The following is a 17,720-nucleotide window of genomic DNA, read 5'->3' on the forward strand; positions in this document are numbered from 1 at the left end:
GTGCCAACAATTTCTCTGTTGAGGTTACAAGTTTCAAAATCTATGGTTCTACCCATCTCAACATCCTGGGTATTTATCTCCTCTGTAGCTTGGCCATCGACTTCCGGTGCCTCTTCTTAGTTTCCTTGAGATTCTTCTGCTCACGATCTCGATCTTCCTTCTCCATATCTAGGTTCCTCAGCTCCATTCGAAGTTCTCTGATATCCTCTTTAATCTCCGATTCCTCAACCTTTCTGCGACTTTTCTCTAGCCCTCTCTCAACCTGCTCCAACTTCTTAATCTCTTTCTCGGCATATTCTCCATCTAGCTCCAGTTTTGCCCTTTCAAATTCGACTTTATGGAGTTGCTTCTTGGTTTCCTTAACAGACTTGCCGTGTATCTTGAACGCATAAATGTCTAGTAAATGGGGGTAGTTTTTGTTTGGCATTGTTGTCGGAGACGAAGGATAGTGGTCGTGAGGTGAGTGACTGCCAGAGTATACTGGTTGAACGAGTAGAATAATGATGATTTAGATCTCTTGTGTTATAACGGCTGGATCTTTTATAGGAGCGTAAGAACTGGTGCGCAACTGCAATGCATCGGGGCAGCCTTGTTCAGATATAATCTTCCATGGCCCTATCTGGGGCCTATGTTCACTGCGGCTTTGCTCGCAAATCGTGGGTGGATCATAGACATCCTACTCTTCCGAGAACCCAAACTTCATCACTCTCGACCACCTTCCTGCACTTGACTGTAGATAGTCACTATTAATTCCACCAGTGACGGGTCCTTTGTCTTGTTCAGAGCCAAACCCCACAGCGATTCACGCCAAACTTGGTTAATCACCCCATTCGCAGCTCACCACTAGCAGTCATTATCCTCTCAGCCCGACTTTGTCTGTTTGTTCTTTTTTGGCTTCATTTGACTTGGTATTTTGTGATGGGTGCTAACTCAGGGTCGAGGCTCTTGCCTGTGAGTTGAAGAGGCTTTCGCGCCTCAGTTCACCGAGACCTTCATGATACTAGGCTTCTTCATTTCAAGCTCTGTGCAAGAACTATAAGGATTCTTTGGCTCAGATAACGTTCTCCCCATGGATGCATTTAATGACTCGCTCGGCTAATGTTTATTAGTGGAAATACCGTTGTAACAATGGTCCAGAAACATGTCTTCTCACCTCTTTACCTAAGAAGCTCTGTTCAACTTCTTAAACGGCTTTGGTTCTCTTAAACGATAACAACATAACTATTCCCTCGTTCAGAGCGCCTAGCATTCTACCTTCAATTTCCTTTCCTCTTTGTTTGAAGCGGATTCCTCACATAAGGAGTTCTGTCAACCAAGTGGCCTACGGTGGCAAAGAAAGAGGGTCGTCCATACACGGTTGTAGCATCTATCTTCTTTTTCTTGTGAGACTCCTCCATCTTTGATGGCTTGTGTGAGCCTCTTCCATGGGAGTCCTTCCTGTGAGGGTCCGACCTGCGTGATTCTAGTTTGTGTGAATCCTTTCGGTCAGAGCTTGACCGATGAGAGTCTTTTTTGTGAGACTCTGATCTGTGAGTTTCAGTTTTGCGCGAGTCTGTTCTATGAGACTCCCTTCTGTGAGACTCTCCTCCGTGAGTGTCTCCCCTGTCAGATCCCTTTCTCCGGGGCTCTTTCCCCCGTGAGCATCTACTGGGTGAGTTCTCCTCAATGTGAACCCTACTACCAGTTTGTCTAACTGGTTCATCTACCAAGGGTACGTTGTTGCCAAATACTTGCTCTTGAGAAACGCTCTCCCGAGATGTGCCCTTGTCAGGTCTAGGTTGATCGTGCACCTGCACATTCTTCGGCACGTCCTGGGGTATGATTGGAGGTGCATCTTTGGCCGTAACCTCTGGTGAGACATCGTTTGGCTCATCCTGAGGTTCAGTCTTGTGTTCATATACCACCATATCCGTAGGTGCATTCGCATCCAGGCTCTGCGTCATATCTTCTGGTGCGACCCTGTTGGCCAGATCGTTTTCTGGGGGTTTGTCTTCCGGCATGGTGGTATATGAAAGAGGGGAATAGTGGAACAATAGGAATTCCTATGCAACAGTTGGGTCGTCTTATTCTTTGTTCGTATGGTGGTTGATGAAGAACGACAAGAGTGCAGAGCAATGTGGCCTTGATATAAGACTGCACCAGTCCATGTCACAATTTGATTGAGTGCATGTACCATCCGATGCGCGATGAATCATGTACATTCTTCCGTCGTTTGTAACTGATCACAGTCATGCTTTTCTGTTTCACTGAGCATATTTCTGTCGTATCAGTGCCGAATGCTTCAGCGCTTGTGGCCTTTTCAGAGTCAAAGATAGTATAGCTGTCGCTGAGGACTCAGCTGATGTCCTATTCACATTGTTCGTCCTCGTCTACCGGATCTTACCAAACCGTCCACAGATACTTCAGTCGATGTTCAATACGCTTCTGTTTTCCTCATCTGTGGTTGCATATGATATAGCTATACTCCTGTACAGTTATTCCAGGATTTAGGCGATATTGTCTCAACCATGTTCGTCTTGACCCCAAGTAGCTTCACACTGCTTTATAAACAGAGCCGTTGGTGTGAAGTCTCTTCCTTACTGCAATGACTCGTGTCTCTCTTTGAAGTGCACCGGTCTGAATCTAAGCCCACCTAAGCTGCTTACCTCACTGGACGATATCTACTCTTCTTCCAGTCCTCATAATTCCGCCTCTCTTCCTCCCTCATCCAGGCCTCATACTCCATTCTCCGACGACGCTCCTTCTCAAGATCTTCTTTCCAATCTTCCCAAGCCATCTTGTTCATTATAAGCTCTTCCCTTTCGTCCTCCAGCTTGTTTAGCAACTCTCCGCTATCGGAACTCTTGGTTTTACCACTTTCCAACCTTCTCCTCCCACTCTTCAACGCCTTGTGTGATGCTCCTTCTCTTTTTGATTTCTTGATGACAAGTTTGAGCTTCTTGTTTTTCTTGTCTAGATTTTCCTTCTTGACCCAGAGAATATCTATCTCCTTCTCAACTTCAATAATGATATTTTGTATATCTTCGATGTTCTTCCTTGCGAGGTCGAGATTCCTTTCCAGGTTGCCGCTTGGTTGCTCATACTCATCGCGAGACGGGGCCTCCTCCACTATGATTATCGCTCGGTCGGACATGTTGAATCGAGACTTATGTAAGATGTTTGAGCAGGAGTATCCTGTGTTGTCGGTAGCTTGTTGTATGCGGTTGAATAGCTATGAGTTTACTGCCACTTAGTGGAACCAGCCTCGCAACTTTATACCGAGGCCATTCACCACACAACGGGAATCACAATGGCTCTTGTTCATGTGTGCTGACCATTGTTCACCCTTGCGGCTTAGAGATGATGATGAACAGTCCTTGTGTGGACATTCTATCACGAGCAGCTGGGGTCTGTGTGCACTGAACATTCGGCTCAACCACAAATCCACTACAATGCCCGAATCGAGATTTAACACCTGGTAGTTCCGATATTTCATGTCAATCACTTCAAGTCAATCGCACACGTACTAGTAAAAGTCGTGTTCTATTCTTCTGTTCTTTTTCCTTTGCCGCCTCGTGTCCTATCTTCTGAGAGGTGTAAGAAAAGGTAGCAGTGGCAAAATAGCCATTCCATCCCAAGATCAATATAAGATCGTATGAAAATTTCACTGAAGTTGTGATTTAAATCACTAGAGAAGAACTAAGTAATCCTTTATATCCGGTCCTCTTCCAAGTCCCTTTACAGGCACCGGGCGAGACTATCCCTCTTCTTGGCGATAGACTTCTTCTCGCGCTTCGTTTGCTTCAAGGCACGCTTAATCTCCTTCAAATCATGGACCCTGCTACGCAGCGTTCTTTTGGTATCGTCTATATCCCTCCGCTTTCGCCGTGTCTTACGTCTCAGTCGCTTTACCTCATCTTCCGCTCTTCTCACTCTCTCCTCCGGTAGATCTCATCGATCTCCGCACGTATGCCATTCAGCCTCTCATTCAGCCTATTAATGAGTGTTTATGTTTCCCATCTTGCCTTTCTAGATTGGGACCGGTGTTGGTGATATGTGGATTGCGAGACATGTGATTCCTTTCAGCGGCGACTCCAGAACATGGTCTGTGTAGTTATCCAGCGAGTGTAGAGACCGGTAGTTGTCGTTTGTTTGGATCTGTCTTGGCTTGAGGACCGACTCAGAAATCATGGGATGGCTGGGGTCTTTTATGGGCCTCTGGATCTGAGACCAAGAGGGAATGGATGATGGTCACTCATAGCCAGCGCAGTGAAGAAGTCTCCAAGGCGTGCTCGTCACTGGCACTGCCTCTATCGCAGTCCGTTCACTAGATTCTGTAGAAAACTAAGTGGTGATTATCTGCCACTGGTCCTAACTGCAAATGACAGCAGGTTCATACAAAGTCGTAAACCAAGGTCTATTAGTTACAAACGTTTCCTGTAGTCATCTTAAGAATTGCAATGGGTTCGCTAGTAACTATCCTGCTTTGTTCATAAATTTCCATTTCGTATTCCGTCTCCGGTTTCTTGTCTCAGGCACTTAAGAAAAGGCAGCAGTCACTACATTGCCATTTAATCACGAGATCAAATAAAGAATCGTTTCAAAATCCAATCAGTTTATAATTTGAACTTAGCAGGTATAGAGCTAAGCAATCCTAATTTCTCTCTTCCCCTCTAGCCAGCTTCTCTCCCAGATCCCTCACCTGCCCTGCTGAAAACGCCACCTCTGTACGATTATGTCCTCTTCCTCTTGCCTAGTTTGTTCCACCATAAGTATAGTCCGTTCCATGGTGTCAACCATCTTTCTCAACTCCTCTTTAGCCTTCTCTATCGTCTTCTTTGATCGTCTGTCGTGTTTCAAGCGGTCTATTCTCTCGTTCATTTCCTTCACCTCTTCCACCTCCTTGGCTTTCTGGATATATATCTTCTCTAACTCCAGACGTACGCGTGCCAGTTCTTCATTGAACCTGTCGTTTCCTATTTCTCTCGGACCTCTTACCCCACTGGCTCCGGGCTGGGGTTGGTTATCTATGGGCCGTGGTTCATTGGATCGTGGATCCATGGTTCTTGGACCACTGGGTCGTGGTTCCATGGGTCGTGGGCCATTAGGTCGTGAGTCACGAGATCGAGGGTCATTAGATTCCCTACGGTGGCGATGCGACGACATGGTCTGTGGACGTATTTGGTGATTGTAGAGATGAGCGGATTTGTGTCTTTGGTAATGTGTCTGTGTTTGACAGCCGACTGAGAAAGCTTGGGGTGCCTCGGGTATTTTATGGGCTTGTCAGTTGCAACGCAGAGGGCTGCGATCACTCAGAGCAAGCGCAGTGATGAAGTCCTGTGAGGCGTACTCATTACCATCACTTTCCCTATCGTGACTTGTTCACAGATACTTGTCCTCATGTGCAAACAATCACTTCTGTGCCTAAGACTTCTGTTGTCTGTCACTGCGCTGTCGACTAGCAGGATGCGCTGACATATCCTCCCTTGATTCGGGGCCTGGCAGGATCTCGGCTCGGTTACTCTGTGCTCTGGTTCAAGGCAACGACGATAGCATCAACAATGATACTGCTTCAGGGCATACGGCCTGCCGCTGTCCTCGGCGATGTTGCACGAATTTATATGTCCGTGACGGGCTTGCGACAAATGGAACCATGATACACAGTATTTGACATAAGTGAGTAAGTATGCATCCCGGCGCTGGCATGCATACCTGATTTTCCAGACCATACCGGTTCCAAGTTCTTTGACAGATAAAAGCCCCAATCAGATCTAACTATCCAAATACCTCTCTAGCAAAGGCACATCGCCAAACGCGTAGCAACTGCCTTCGTCAACGTTCTTAAATACATTAACATCCCATGTCTTCAAACCGCCACCAAGGCCAATCCAAATCCGTACGACACGGAGCAAACCCAACCCAGCCACAAACAACCAGAATTGATTTCGCAATGTTAGCAAGGCTAATCAGTCTCGAGAAAATGTTCTTGCATCAGTGTGCAACGGCGGAGTCGCTATTGTCGCGACAAAAGGTTGTGGTGGATAGACTTCGGTCGTTGGTAGCCGAAGCGCGAGAGGAGCCAAGTAATCGACAATCAGACCGAGATATAGTGGATATTGTCGGGGAATATCGCCAGGACTTGAAAAAGTTCGAGGGCTGTTTGAAATCAATGCGTGAATTGTCGGGTGAGGCAGAAGACATAGCAAGAGAGCAAGAAAATGTATTGGTGAAGATCGCGAAGGAACAGATTCGTCAGCAAGAGGGAAAAGCAATCGAGGATAACTGAGATGTGGACTTGGGAATTTAAGAGCGCTATTGCTTGGCTCTGGAGATGATATTAATTTACTGAACTTTCGCTTGCGCGAGGCTGTGAAAACAAAAGAAAGAACACGCTATGGGTATGATGTAGCCAACATAATAAATACCAAAACGCCTGCTCAAAAAAACAATGCTGGGTATCCTGGCGCCACCAATCAGAAAAAAATCACTTTTTTTGCCTCTTCATGCCCAACGCCGTACAAGCTATTCCACTGCGCGAGTCTTCCACGCAAGGACAGCTTTAGGCGCGATCGACCAGACCTTCTTCTTGGGCTCCAGATTCGTATCCTCCTCCGCATTATAGCCAACCCACTGCACGCGATACTTGTTCTTCTCTTCCGCTATTATTCTGAGTATTTTGTACATCTGGAATTTCGTCGCTTCACAGCGCCCACCGATGCTGCGCCAGTAGTTGAGGACGATGTCTTGGTAGTATTTCTGAAGATCGATTTCTTCCGCCCAGCCACGAGACCAGGTGTCGGTTGGGCTGAACTTGAATTTTATCCGGAAAGAGACGTCGCTTGTTTTCTTGTTCTGTATATGAGATTCTATTTGGATGTCGTAGGCGCCGATGAAAATCAAATCGTCGTAGTCTTCCGCGACTTTGGTTTGTGAGCGAAAGTTGACACGTTGAAGTGGAGTCAACATACATTCTTCCTCAGGCGTAGCCATGAGAGAAAGATATGGCTCGAGCACTAGGAAGGTAAGTAAAACGGCTTATAAATCAGTCTGGGGGGCGACCTCACCTTTTTTAGACATTACTATTGAGATCGCTGTGTCGCGATGAAAGTTGCGGCAGAATCGGATGAAAAGTTTGCTATCCAAGGAGTGTCGCCAAAAGTAGTTGATTTGAGTTGAGTTGAGAGATAGGTATAACGAGAGGAAGGGGAATAGATATTAGTATAGCCGAGCTGTAGAATCGCGCTATTGGGTAATGACAGAAGTGAACAAAGAAGTGTGATGCAGACGCAGAGTTCTGCCTGTCTGATGAGGTGTCAACAAAGGCGCTTCCGCTGTGTGACTAACCCCGGTCAGAGGCGTTTGGCGGCAGTTTCGGTCACTCTCACATCACTACTCAACATGAATGAGAACTCATGACAACGAACGTGAAGTGAATTTAGTTTCCTGGAGAGAAAATGGAAGTAATGGTGAATGCGGGAAATTGGACAAACATTGTAGTCGTCATTTCGATATTTTCGTTTGGTGTAACGTTGTGAGACAGGCCCTAGCTGAGGTGACCAATCATCCGCACGGGAAATTATTGAGGTTCCGGAGTGTGAGGATGGCTGAATTTGAGTCACAGGTTGGGCGGCGTTTACTGAAGTGGCGTCTGATATGTCAGAATTTAGATAGGAGGAGGAGGAAGTGCCAAGTTGTCGGGTGTTCTAGAAGAGAAAGATAGGATCTTTATTTCATTCACCACTTATCTCATTCTGACATATTCCTTTCTCCGTCGCCTTGTCTTATGTCTCAAAGACAAAGCTCAAGGCGACGATCTGAGTTTGCTGGCTGGAAATCTATTGACTTTGTATTGGTTTTTGAGGAAACGACCTGGCGGTACAATCACGGTGTTATTTTCTTGTAATAAGGTTATTTAATTTATGCCTGATGAAAAATACGAGAGAGGCTTGCTGCAGGAAGAGTGAGCGCCAGTTCCTGGTGAGTTGGATGTCAGCCTGGAACGCGATTGTCGTTACGTCGCGTCGCGCTAGAAGCATCTCGCCATACGAGCAGTCACTCCTTGCTATGCCTAAGGCGGATGCTCACTTTTGCTTTGATAATGACATCATGGCTAATCTCCGTTGTTTTCAGTGGAGTTTACATCGCTGCCTGCACAAACCAAAGCACTTCGAAATCTAAACTCGGCAAGGGTTAAAGTGAAGATCTTGTTTTCAATCTTGGTGTTGCGACGTTTAAATGGCCTTGTAAATCCAGCCAGCAAACCACTCTTCTTATCAATAGCAAGAGAAACATTTAATATATGTTGATAGAGTTAATGTAATATCTTCATCCTGAAAATACTTTCTTATTATAAATTCCAACATCTCAGAAATACAAACACAAACATGCAGGGTAGGAAACGGTAACAAATCCTTATCTTATCCTTATCTCCAGGCCACCCCACCACGACCAGAGAACGATTGATTGGTCAGTGTCAGCATTAGTAATTCTCTCAAGCGCCATCAAAGTTCACCATCTCATCACAATTTGCGATGTGGCTTGGCCCAGTTACAGTGTCGCTCCTTGCGACGATTAGCCATGTCGTTGGCCAAGATCAAAAACCGTTAACAGATGAAGCCGTGATTGAACCCGTTTTCACTGTCCGCGAACAATCTTCTGACCTCTGCGATGCGGGCGCTCGCCAATTCACCGGGACGGTCAACGTGACGGATGATAAGTCCATGTTCTTCTGTAGGTACACAGGTTTTGACTGAGTTTGGAAACTGATGATGCAAGGGTACTTTGAGAGTCGCAATAATCCAGAGACTGATCCTTTGTTACTATGGATGAGCGGGTAAGCAAACCTTAAACGCCAAGTCAAGCCAAACTAACGCAGGTATCAGCGGACCGGGCGCATCTGGAGAAATGGGATTATTCATGGGCAGTGGTCCCTGTACCGTGAATCCCGATGGGAACTCAACAAAACGAGCTGAATACTCGTGGATCGATCACGCCAACGTCGTTTACATCGAGTATGTCCCAAAACCAGCCTCACCGCTCTGACTGACACTTGATAGTCAACCCGTCGGCGTCGGCTTCTCCAAAATCACAGACCGAAACAAAATCGCCGTTAGTCTCGAACAAGGCGCGAAAGACGTACATACCTTCCTCTCCACATTCTCCCACGACGTATTCCCCAACCTCGCCGGAAAACCTTGGCACATCACTGGTGAATCTATGGGCGGCCACTACGTCACAGGTTACACGAAACATATCGTCTCTCACGAACGCCAGAACGCGAAGCGCGGCATCAAGCCTCGGGTCGAGATCTCATCTGCGATTATCGTGGATGGGTATATTGACGCGACGCAGCAGTTCATGGGATATTATGACTTCTTTTGTGAGGATTGGGCTGGTGATGGAAGGAAATATCCGTTGATGAATCGGACGGCTTGTGAGAATATGCTTGCTGCGATACCGGAGTGCCATAAAATGGGGAGTCAGTGTCGGTACTTTTATGATATAGAGACTTGTCGCGCGGCAAATGAGGTTTGTGAGAAGTCGTTGGGAGAGTACTTTATGGAAGGCGTCGTGCCTGGTGGCTGGGATCCTTATGATAGTGAGTATCCCACTTTTATCGCGTCGTACAGTACGAGTGACACGAAGTGTACTGATATTTGGCAGACAGACACCCGTGTGAGAAGCCTCCTTTGTGCTCGAACATGGACCACGGACCGGAATGGAAGTTCCTGAATCGTCGTTGGGTTCAACAAAGACTTGGATTCGACCGCTTTCCATTTTACCTTATCGACTTTGATACCAATGAGCGCTGGGATATTGCGCAGAATATCCATATACCTGTTACGCGCGAGTTGACGTGGATTCTTGACGAGACGGATATACGAGTTCTGTTCATCAACGGCAACAACGACATAATCATGTAAGCACTTCCAACGCGTCTCTACTTGACCTGCTCGCTAACCTTTGTAGTAACACCCCCGGACAAATGCGCATGCTGAACCAACAGCGATGGAAGGGGCAGGATAACTATCGGGAACTTGGCTACGAAACCTGGCACTACAAGGACGGCGAACTAACATCTGATGCTGATGGTTGGAATGTGAAGGAGGGAGGCTTCTGGAAGGGGAATGATCAGTTGAGTTTCTATGCTGTTGATGAAGCGGGACATATGTCTCCTTATCACCAGCCTGAAGCTGTTGGCGCGATAGTTCGAGCATGGCTTCGCAATGACTGAATTCACCCTCGTTCGAAAATCATATCAGAAACTCTCACATAACAATGTTATTCCGCTTATCTAGAGTACCGATCTCGTCTAAAGTCTAGCCTGCTTCGTCACCAACTCTCTTCCCTCCCTATCCGCACTCCTCGCATCCTCAACAATCATATGCGCCGCCTTTTCAGCGATAGCGTAAACAGTAGCTTGGATATGCGCACTGATCTGCAACGGCATAACACTTGCGTCAACAACCCTCAAGCCATGGACGCCATAGACTCGAAGTCTTTCATCAACGACTCCTCCTTCGATGCCAGCACGACCGCCCATGGCGCATGTTCCGACAGGATGCCAATCCGTAATGGTGTTTTGAGTAATCCATTCTCCAAGACGCTTATCATCTTTGATAACGGCAGTGGAAGGGGATGCTGAGGAGCGGATTATGTTTGATAGAGGAGCTGTGTGTACGATCTTATCGACGAATTGAAGACATTGCTTCATAGCCTCCATATCCAGGTTTCCATGGAGACCCTCGTAGTATTTCGGATCGATGGCGGGTGAATCTTCAGCTGTAGCGTGGTCACTTGGCCGAATGTGAATAGATCCAACGCTGAAAGGATACTGTAAGATCTGCAGCATAGTGCCGTACTTCTTACCCTCTTCACCCTTGAAGTTAGGGTTCCAGTTCCCAAGATCAAATATATACTCTATCTGACCAAGTTTAGAGTTTCCATCCAATCGTTCACGAAGAATATCTTGCTTGTCCGAGTCAAACACAGATACCTTGTCTGCATCTTCATAAAGACTAGCAAGAGTATTCTTTGGAACAAAATGCGCAAAAGGGACGTAGCAAAGAGACACAGGCAGCACCGTCAAAGGGCCATCTGCCTTGGCCGTATACTCCTCTTTCGCAGCAGCACTAAGCTTCTCATCTCTCATAAGATCATCCCGATTAGCGAGCGATGGATCAACCTCAAAGATCGTCGCAAGCACTGGATAACACAAATTAGCTCAAAACGCCGATCACAAAAAACCTTCTCACTCACTAATATGCTCCTGCAGATTCTCCCCCACCTGCGGACTCTCAACCTTGACGCTCACGCCAGCACTACTTAGAACGCTGGGATTTCCTATACCCGAAAGTTCAAGGATCTGCGGTGACTTGACACTCCCGGCTGAGAGGATTACCTCGCGTCTAGCTGAAACATCATACTCGACGCCACCGTACGTGAACCGCACACCAGTGGCTACGAGCGCTTGGTTAATGAGAATCTCGTCAACCGTGGCGTTGGTAAGGATGTGCAGGTTACGCGATCCAGTGGCGTAGTCGATCGAGTAGGATCTTCGCGCGGCGCTCGGCTCAACGGCGTTGACGCATGTCCAAACGCCGACGTTTGAGCCTCCGACGTGGGATGGGTTAGTCTCTACACCAAGCGCATTAAGCGTCTTGTGCCATAACGCGTGCGATGGTGAATACGAGGTTGGGTATGATATGTGAATGGGACCTGAATCACCAAAGGTGTCTGCGTCGTGAGATATCTCAAACTCGCGCTGGAGTTTCTCACTAGGAGGATGGAATGTCTCGGAGCGTTTGAAGAAAGGCCTTTTACATAACGAAAACGATCAGCTTCAGCGTCTCATCCAATAAAACAAGCATAAACTCACAGAAGAGAATCCCAGCCCCAACCTTGATTCCCCAAAGCTTCCCAAGCATCATAATCATCCCTGCTAGCGCGATTCCACGCCATATAGTTCAGGGCGCTTGTGCCGCCGACACACTTCCCCCTCGGCCACGGAAGCGTTCTCCCCCCGAGACCCTCCTGAGGCAGCGTCTCCAAGTGCCAATCGTAGCTACCTCCAAGATTCCTACCATAGTGGCCTGGGATATCAACATCAGGATCATTCTGCACAGGACCTCCTGCTTCGATGACACCGACAGTGTATGAGGCGTCGGCTTCAGCGAGACGCGCTGCCACCGCTAGTCCAGCTGTGCCGCCGCCTATGACGATAAAGTCAAAGACGAGCTGTGTGAACTGGTCAACAGTGCGAAGAGAGGGGTTGACGCTCATGATTGATGATTAATTTTGGGTGTTATCCTTTTAGTGTAGAATCGTGCGGTGCTACCAAGCAAGTGAGACAGTTATAACGCCTCTTGTGAGAGCGGGAAGATTGCTGAAGATTTCGGAAAAAAGCGCGGAGACGACCCCCGCTGCTAGACGAGCCAATAGCACCCCTACAGCGAGTGAGTGGTTTGGGGGAATGTGCTGATTTCTTGGTACGGGGTATAGAGACAACAGCGCCAAGCGATTCTGCAGAACGAGATCCGACGTAACCGAGAATCCTGGCTGCTTTCTTTTTTTTTTTTTTTTCCTTTTTTCCGCGTGCAAACACATACCAGGTTCATGGGGCGTTATCTGCAGTTACGAGTCTCCTGATGGAATATTCTGTTGGTTGTTAGCTTCCTCTTTGGATACGTAAATGGTTGGCTCCTGTAAGAAAACACCAGGATTGAATCCACGAGCCACAATCGTTACACGAGCAATATTAATTAGAAAAGGGTCCTGCAAATGCTAGCTGCGAGTTACTAACCCAAAGAATCACGCAATCCGACATACTTTTAACCCCCAACGTAACTGTTCTCCATCAACATCTCAACTGCCGTGAGCCCAAGCATTAACCCTCCCCCCAAAAAGGTCCCTTCTAGATCTTTACAGTACTACGTTAGTGTAACGGGGCAGATTAGCTTTTAGCCCGCCCACCATCGTATGACAAAAAAACTCTAAGCTTTTGCCCAGCCGGGATCACCCCCCACGGCCCGGGCAGGGGTCGGATGCGGGCCGGGGACACCGGATCCTAGAGGATTTGGACGGTAATTGGATCTGCTAAGACAGAGTTTCGACTGTCTCTTTCTCTTTTCTTTCCCCGGGGAGCGTGGCTGCGCCGTTGTGGGAGCCGATTGTCTCGGACCATACTTACCTTATCAAGCGGTTTGTTCCTTTGCAATATTCGTGTTTTGAGTATTAGGTGCAAGCCACTTCCGGTGGTGGTTTTTCTTCATCTGCCGCGTCTAGCTTGGAGTGAACGGGTAGTGGGAGGGCTACGGAAGTACACTACACGACGGGGGCTTGTTCAACAGGTTGTTGGTGTTGGTTCGTGGCTTTTGAGGCTGTTGGTGGAATCTGTACATACCGAGATCAAGATCGTCACTGTCAATCGACACGTTCCGATTAACTACTGCCTATCACTTCGATCGTCTCCAACAACTGACTTCCAAATCCATGCTTTTCTGATGTGCCGATCTAAGCGCAACTCTCTGCCAACGTCTTCATCCCAGTATGAATGCAAAAAAGAAAAATGCAGGGGAAACGACTAGCCATGCAGACTGCATTCTTCCCCCCTGCCTCCTGGTGTCAAGCTGAGATTATTCCTGCAATTTGGGTTCACGACCATGTTCGTCGTGCCATTTTCCCGCGCCGGCGATAAAGCTTATCGTTTGACAGAAACTCAGGGGTGCTTCGAATCTTGGGAGGACATTTAGATTCATCTTTCCGGAGCAGCCAACTGTAGCGTCCGTCACTCATTCATTCATTTTATATTTTTCGCTATGGATTTTCTGCACAAGTTGTTGGTTGAGTCTTGGGTTCTATGGGTGTTGGGTCTCTTTGTCGTTGTGTGTCGACTGTAAGCCATCCATCACCACGCGTGGCTTTTTGGGGCGTTTTTACTGACATGTTTGTTCTTGCAGGATATCACGACGCATGAAACTTAGAAAATGGAGTCGTCTCGCCATTGAAGATTATCTCATGGTCTTTGCCTTCGTATGTTTCATCCATCAAACTCACCAACAAACCGTTACTAATACTCGGGCTGTAGGTCAACTTTACAGGAGTTGTCGTCTCGATCAACGAAGTCGCCGAGAAAGGCAGTAACTACATGCCCGCTGACGTCGCCGCAAAGCTCACCCCCGATGGAAGACAACAAGCTATAATCGGGAGTAAAATGACCTTTGTACTCGAAATATTCGCACTTACTTGTACATGGACCATCAAAGCGTGTCTTTTGTTTCTGTACGCGAGGTTGACGCAGGGCACATCGATAAGACAGAAATGGGCAGTACGATTTGTCTCTGCGTTTTGCGCGGTCACGTACATCGTTGTTACCTTCATGTTTGTATTTTTTTGGTGTTCGCCTACGCCTGAATATTGGTCTGTTCCTGTTAACCCCAAGAAGAGTGAGTCTTTCGAGAATGGTTTGGGGAGGGATTGAGCTAATTGGTGCAGTGCAATGTGCGACGTATTACAACCATATGATCTTTGCGACGGCTTGCAACATCGCAAGCGACATCATGCTGATCTTATTACCGATCCCAATTGTCATCAACATCAGTCTCCCCAAGAAGCGCAAGATCGGTTTGTGCTGCGTTTTTGGCCTCGGTTTGTTCAATGTAAGGTTCTTCTCCAACCCCTCTTGACATGCGCTAATAGTCCAGATCCTCGCCGCCGTCCTCAACCGTTACTACAACTTCAGCAACCCCAACTCCTACGTCTTTCTCTACTGGTACGTCGCAGAAGGCGGCGTCGCCCTCTGGGTCGGAAACCTGCCTCTCTGCTGGCCCGTTCTGCGTCTCGCCATCGGCTCCAAAGGCGATTCCACCGACCCCTCCTCATACCCCAACACTCCATACCGCAACGGTTCATACCCCGAAGGTTCAGCGCGACGGAGAACTCAAGGACTTCACCCGCTGTCAAGCAAACCTTCAATCTGGGCTAAGTTGGAGGATGAGGATGGCGTGCGCACTGACGTTTCGCCAGAGCAGGGAAGCCAGATTGAGCTGGTGGACCAGCATGGACCGGATCTGCTGCAGCGGCCGTACCGCGCTGAGGCGAAAATTAGCAGTGGGACGCAGCAGCATGAGAGGGCTCGTAGCGGACAGATTACAGTTGTTACGAGCGTGGAGGTTAGCACGAAGCAGACGTAGACTATTTCATCAATTGTGTATTACTTAGACTAGCATGAACATGTTACAACGACTTTACTTTTATACGAACATGTTTTATTCCCTCATCGCCAAGTCATGAATCGCCAAGAATAAAACCGGCATATCTTTAGTGCCCGTAATGGAGATTCAAGACCCCTTCCCTTCCCTCCCGCTCCGCGGCGTAGCCATCACGGTTCCGCTCCAACCGATCCTTACCTCCCCTCTAAACCCATTCCTGCTAGCGCACACGGGGGATGGTTTCATTGCTAAATTAACTACATGGACTAACGGACCTAGACCTTAAAACCCTGGTTATCAGCTTCAAGCCACAACCAACACCAATACCATGGACCACTCAAGCATGCATGCATGAGCTTTTTACCGTCAATGAGAGGTCGGTAACATTCCGTCTCCCATTCCCATCCGTTCGCTCCAACCGAGACAGCTTACATGGGTTCATTATCTGCAAGACAAAAACAAACTCTGTTTGCATTCCCTTTTTCAACTCCTGCAACGCAACCTCTTTACCACACGGACTCTGTGTGCCGTGCATACATTTCCTTTTTCCTCTCCTGTTTAATTTCCACACTGCGGCCATTGACCTCATAATGTCTCTACCAACACACACGGCAGAAGCCACGCATGAGAAGTCAGCGACCGTGAGCTCATCACCCACGGGCGATGAAAGCTCAAACCCCCCTAGCATCTCCCTGTCGTCCTTCCAGAAGCTGAATAATCGCATCGAAGGCCTCGCTGGGCTTGAAGCCCGAGGTATTGAGCGTGTTCTTCCAGAGGAACGACAAGAAGCTTCTAGTGCTGCTGACTTGCAGGTTGCGGTGCTATGGTTCAGTGCGAATCTGTCGCTGAACAACCTGGCGACGGGTCTGTTTGGACCCATGGTCTTTGGCTTGGGATTTCTTGATAGCGCGTTGCTTGCTGTCTTTGGAACGATTCTTGGGGCTTGTTCAACGGCGTACATGGCGACTTGGGGACCGCAGAGTGGGAATCGTACCATGGTAAGTGTAAATGTATCGGTGGTGATGGTGTTGACTGACACGCTGTGACACAGGTTGTTCTGCGATACTTCATGGGTTACTGGCCATCTAAGCTTCCGACATTCCTCAACATCGTTCTCATGGTCGGATATGCTACCATTGACTGCATTATCGGTGGACAGGTCTTGTCAGCCGTCAGTGGCGGAACCATGACCATCTTGGTTGGCGTCATCGTCGTCGCTATCGTCTCATGGGTCGTCGCCGTCTTTGGCATGAGGATCTTCCATACTTATGAACGGTACGTCTCCATTCATCCATTATGCATGCGCATGTACTGACGCGGCACAGATACGCTTGGATCGCTCAGGTCGTTGTCCTTGCCGTGCTTATCGGCGTTGCAGGGCCCTCCTTCAATGCCGCCGCTAAACCCACTGTCTCTGGCAATGTACTCGCTGCCAGCCGATTGTCGTTCTTCTCCCTCTGTTTCTATGTCCCCAACTCATGGGCTGCTGCTGCTTCTGACTTTTATGTCTACTACCCGGAGCGCACTTCCCGCCTCAAGGTCTTTTTGCTCACTGTCACTGGATTGACAGTGTCGTTTACCCTTGTGTATCTCATTGCTATTGGTCTTGCTACTGGTATTGTTGATAACAAGGCTTGGTCTGATGCCAATGCCATCAGCACTGGTGCTCTCATTGTCGAGGCTTATAGTCCTCTTCATGGCTTTGGCAACTTCTGCTCTGTTATCATCGCCCTTGGTGTCATTGCCAACAGTACTCCATCTTTGTACTCCGCCTCACTTGGATGCCAGGTTCTCGGTCGCTATACTAAGGCTGTTCCACGATGGGCCTGGTCAACCGTCATGTCTGTCATCACTCTCGTCCTCGCTATGGCCGGTCGTGAAAGCCTGTTCGTTGTTTTCCAGAACTTTGTCAGTCTGATGGGTTACTGGGTCATGCTTATGATTTGCATCGTCATGGAGGAACATTGGTTCTTCCGAGGTCGCCAAGGTTTTGACTGGACCGCTTGGGAAGACAAGAACTATCTTCCCATTGGTCTTGCTGCTCTTGCAAGCTTCATCATCGGTTGGGTTGGTGCTATCCTCGGCATGTCCCAGGTTTGGTACATCGGTCCTATTTCTAAAGCTGCTTCTAATGCGGATTTGGGAATGTGGCTGGGTTGCGGATTCGCTATTATTGTCTTCCCTGTCTTGCGATACTTTGAGCTCAAGATTTATAAGCGATAGAGGAGACGTACGCGTATGGGGCATTTGAAAGGGGTAAAATTGTAATTGGATTACTTCAAATCCCATAAATAAATCAATATCAAGACAGACGTTCTGCCATCCAATTCGACTACAACCTACAATCTGCTATAGTTACCCGACTAACCTGAGCCATTTGAGTTGTTGAGTCCATTCCCCCAACTCATATTATGTAGTGCATGACGGGTTCATTCTCACCATATCGAAATGAACCAATCGGCTACTACAAAATGACCCTACAGCCTTACTTCGTCATCGCTTTACAATGAATCAATCTCGTTTTCCGTCTTG

The 17,720-nt window shown here is 47.9% G+C and overlaps 9 protein-coding genes across 11 annotated transcripts; 3 read left to right on the forward strand and 6 right to left on the reverse strand.

Annotated features, from left to right (window-relative positions):
* Window positions 1-73: 73 nt before the first annotated feature.
* FOIG_14642 (uncharacterized protein) lies at window positions 74-427 on the reverse strand (the record flags this gene model as incomplete). Its single annotated transcript, XM_031215912.1, has 1 exon — window positions 74-427. One exon carries the CDS (start codon window positions 425-427, stop codon window positions 74-76), a length of 354 nt encoding a protein of 117 aa, XP_031054288.1.
* An 829-nt stretch (window positions 428-1,256) lies between these two features.
* FOIG_14643 (uncharacterized protein) lies at window positions 1,257-2,000 on the reverse strand (the record flags this gene model as incomplete). Its single annotated transcript, XM_031215913.1, has 1 exon — window positions 1,257-2,000. One exon carries the CDS (start codon window positions 1,998-2,000, stop codon window positions 1,257-1,259), a length of 744 nt encoding a protein of 247 aa, XP_031054289.1.
* A 641-nt stretch (window positions 2,001-2,641) lies between these two features.
* Window positions 2,642-3,133, reverse strand: FOIG_14644 (uncharacterized protein; the record flags this gene model as incomplete). The annotated part of the gene is made up of 1 exon (XM_031215914.1): window positions 2,642-3,133. One exon carries the CDS (start codon window positions 3,131-3,133, stop codon window positions 2,642-2,644), a length of 492 nt encoding a protein of 163 aa, XP_031054290.1.
* Window positions 3,134-3,717: 584 nt separating this feature from the next.
* On the reverse strand, window positions 3,718-5,145 carry FOIG_14645 (uncharacterized protein; the record flags this gene model as incomplete). The annotated part of the gene is made up of 2 exons (XM_031215915.1): window positions 3,718-3,820; window positions 4,682-5,145. 2 exons carry the CDS (start codon window positions 5,143-5,145, stop codon window positions 3,718-3,720), a joined length of 567 nt encoding a protein of 188 aa, XP_031054291.1.
* A 1,067-nt stretch (window positions 5,146-6,212) lies between these two features.
* On the reverse strand, window positions 6,213-8,001 carry FOIG_14646 (uncharacterized protein). 3 transcript variants are annotated; one of them, XM_031215917.1, is made up of 3 exons: window positions 7,718-8,001; window positions 7,044-7,627; window positions 6,213-6,992 (listed from the first exon to the last, which is right to left on the reverse strand). In XM_031215917.1, the coding sequence occupies exons 2-3, from the start codon at window positions 7,054-7,056 to the stop codon at window positions 6,502-6,504; spliced, it is 504 nt and encodes a 167-aa protein (XP_031054293.1). In that variant the 5' UTR covers window positions 7,057-7,627; window positions 7,718-8,001; the 3' UTR covers window positions 6,213-6,501. The 3 variants fall into 3 exon arrangements, with proteins under 3 accessions (XP_031054293.1, XP_031054294.1, XP_031054292.1); XM_031215918.1 differs by having other exon boundaries at window positions 6,213-6,899; window positions 6,948-6,992; window positions 7,044-7,950; XM_031215916.1 differs by having other exon boundaries at window positions 7,044-8,001.
* A 467-nt stretch (window positions 8,002-8,468) lies between these two features.
* FOIG_14647 (uncharacterized protein) lies at window positions 8,469-11,174 on the forward strand. Its single transcript, XM_031215919.1, has 6 exons — window positions 8,469-8,709; window positions 8,755-8,812; window positions 8,862-8,990; window positions 9,036-9,577; window positions 9,643-9,898; window positions 9,949-11,174. The coding sequence occupies exons 1-6, from the start codon at window positions 8,511-8,513 to the stop codon at window positions 10,211-10,213; spliced, it is 1,449 nt and encodes a 482-aa protein (XP_031054295.1). The 5' UTR covers window positions 8,469-8,510; the 3' UTR covers window positions 10,214-11,174.
* FOIG_14648 (uncharacterized protein) lies at window positions 10,071-12,415 on the reverse strand. Its single transcript, XM_031215920.1, has 3 exons — window positions 11,858-12,415; window positions 11,239-11,795; window positions 10,071-11,184 (listed from the first exon to the last, which is right to left on the reverse strand). The coding sequence occupies exons 1-3, from the start codon at window positions 12,259-12,261 to the stop codon at window positions 10,292-10,294; spliced, it is 1,854 nt and encodes a 617-aa protein (XP_031054296.1). The 5' UTR covers window positions 12,262-12,415; the 3' UTR covers window positions 10,071-10,291.
* A 1,535-nt stretch (window positions 12,416-13,950) lies between these two features.
* On the forward strand, window positions 13,951-15,170 carry FOIG_14649 (uncharacterized protein; the record flags this gene model as incomplete). The annotated part of the gene is made up of 4 exons (XM_031215921.1): window positions 13,951-14,010; window positions 14,066-14,423; window positions 14,473-14,636; window positions 14,682-15,170. The coding sequence occupies 4 exons, from the start codon at window positions 13,951-13,953 to the stop codon at window positions 15,168-15,170; spliced, it is 1,071 nt and encodes a 356-aa protein (XP_031054297.1).
* A 338-nt stretch (window positions 15,171-15,508) lies between these two features.
* On the forward strand, window positions 15,509-17,610 carry FOIG_14650 (uncharacterized protein). The gene is made up of 3 exons (XM_031215922.1): window positions 15,509-16,186; window positions 16,240-16,463; window positions 16,514-17,610. The coding sequence occupies exons 1-3, from the start codon at window positions 15,536-15,538 to the stop codon at window positions 17,409-17,411; spliced, it is 1,773 nt and encodes a 590-aa protein (XP_031054298.1). The 5' UTR covers window positions 15,509-15,535; the 3' UTR covers window positions 17,412-17,610.
* The last annotated feature ends 110 nt before the right edge of the window (window positions 17,611-17,720 follow it).

The sequence above is a fragment of the Fusarium odoratissimum genome (assembly GCF_000260195.1).
Source record: "Fusarium odoratissimum NRRL 54006 unplaced genomic scaffold supercont1.43, whole genome shotgun sequence".
Lineage (NCBI taxonomy): Eukaryota > Fungi > Ascomycota > Sordariomycetes > Hypocreales > Nectriaceae > Fusarium > Fusarium odoratissimum.

What these genes read in the sequence shown, in the direction of transcription:
- FOIG_14648 (XM_031215920.1), bottom strand. Translation starts at nt 12,261, where the DNA reads ATGAGCGTCAACCCCTCTCTTCGCACTGTTGACCAGTTCACACAGCTC. An exon ending in TGGGGCTGGGATTCTCTTCT is followed by an intron (nt 11,796 to 11,857) that starts GTGAGTTTATGC and finishes GTTATGTAAAAG; the next exon opens with GCCTTTCTTCAAACGCTCCG. An exon ending in GAATCTGCAGGAGCATATTA is followed by an intron (nt 11,185 to 11,238) that starts GTGAGTGAGAAG and finishes TGTGTTATCCAG; the next exon opens with TGCTTGCGACGATCTTTGAG.
- FOIG_14650 (XM_031215922.1), top strand. Translation starts at nt 15,536, where the DNA reads ATGCATGAGCTTTTTACCGTCAATGAGAGGTCGGTAACATTCCGTCTC. An exon ending in AGAGTGGGAATCGTACCATG is followed by an intron (nt 16,187 to 16,239) that starts GTAAGTGTAAAT and finishes GCTGTGACACAG; the next exon opens with GTTGTTCTGCGATACTTCAT. An exon ending in ATCTTCCATACTTATGAACG is followed by an intron (nt 16,464 to 16,513) that starts GTACGTCTCCAT and finishes GACGCGGCACAG; the next exon opens with ATACGCTTGGATCGCTCAGG.
- FOIG_14647 (XM_031215919.1), top strand. Translation starts at nt 8,511, where the DNA reads ATGTGGCTTGGCCCAGTTACAGTGTCGCTCCTTGCGACGATTAGCCAT. An exon ending in TGGCTGGGATCCTTATGATA is followed by an intron (nt 9,578 to 9,642) that starts GTGAGTATCCCA and finishes GATATTTGGCAG; the next exon opens with ACAGACACCCGTGTGAGAAG. An exon ending in GGCAACAACGACATAATCAT is followed by an intron (nt 9,899 to 9,948) that starts GTAAGCACTTCC and finishes TAACCTTTGTAG; the next exon opens with TAACACCCCCGGACAAATGC.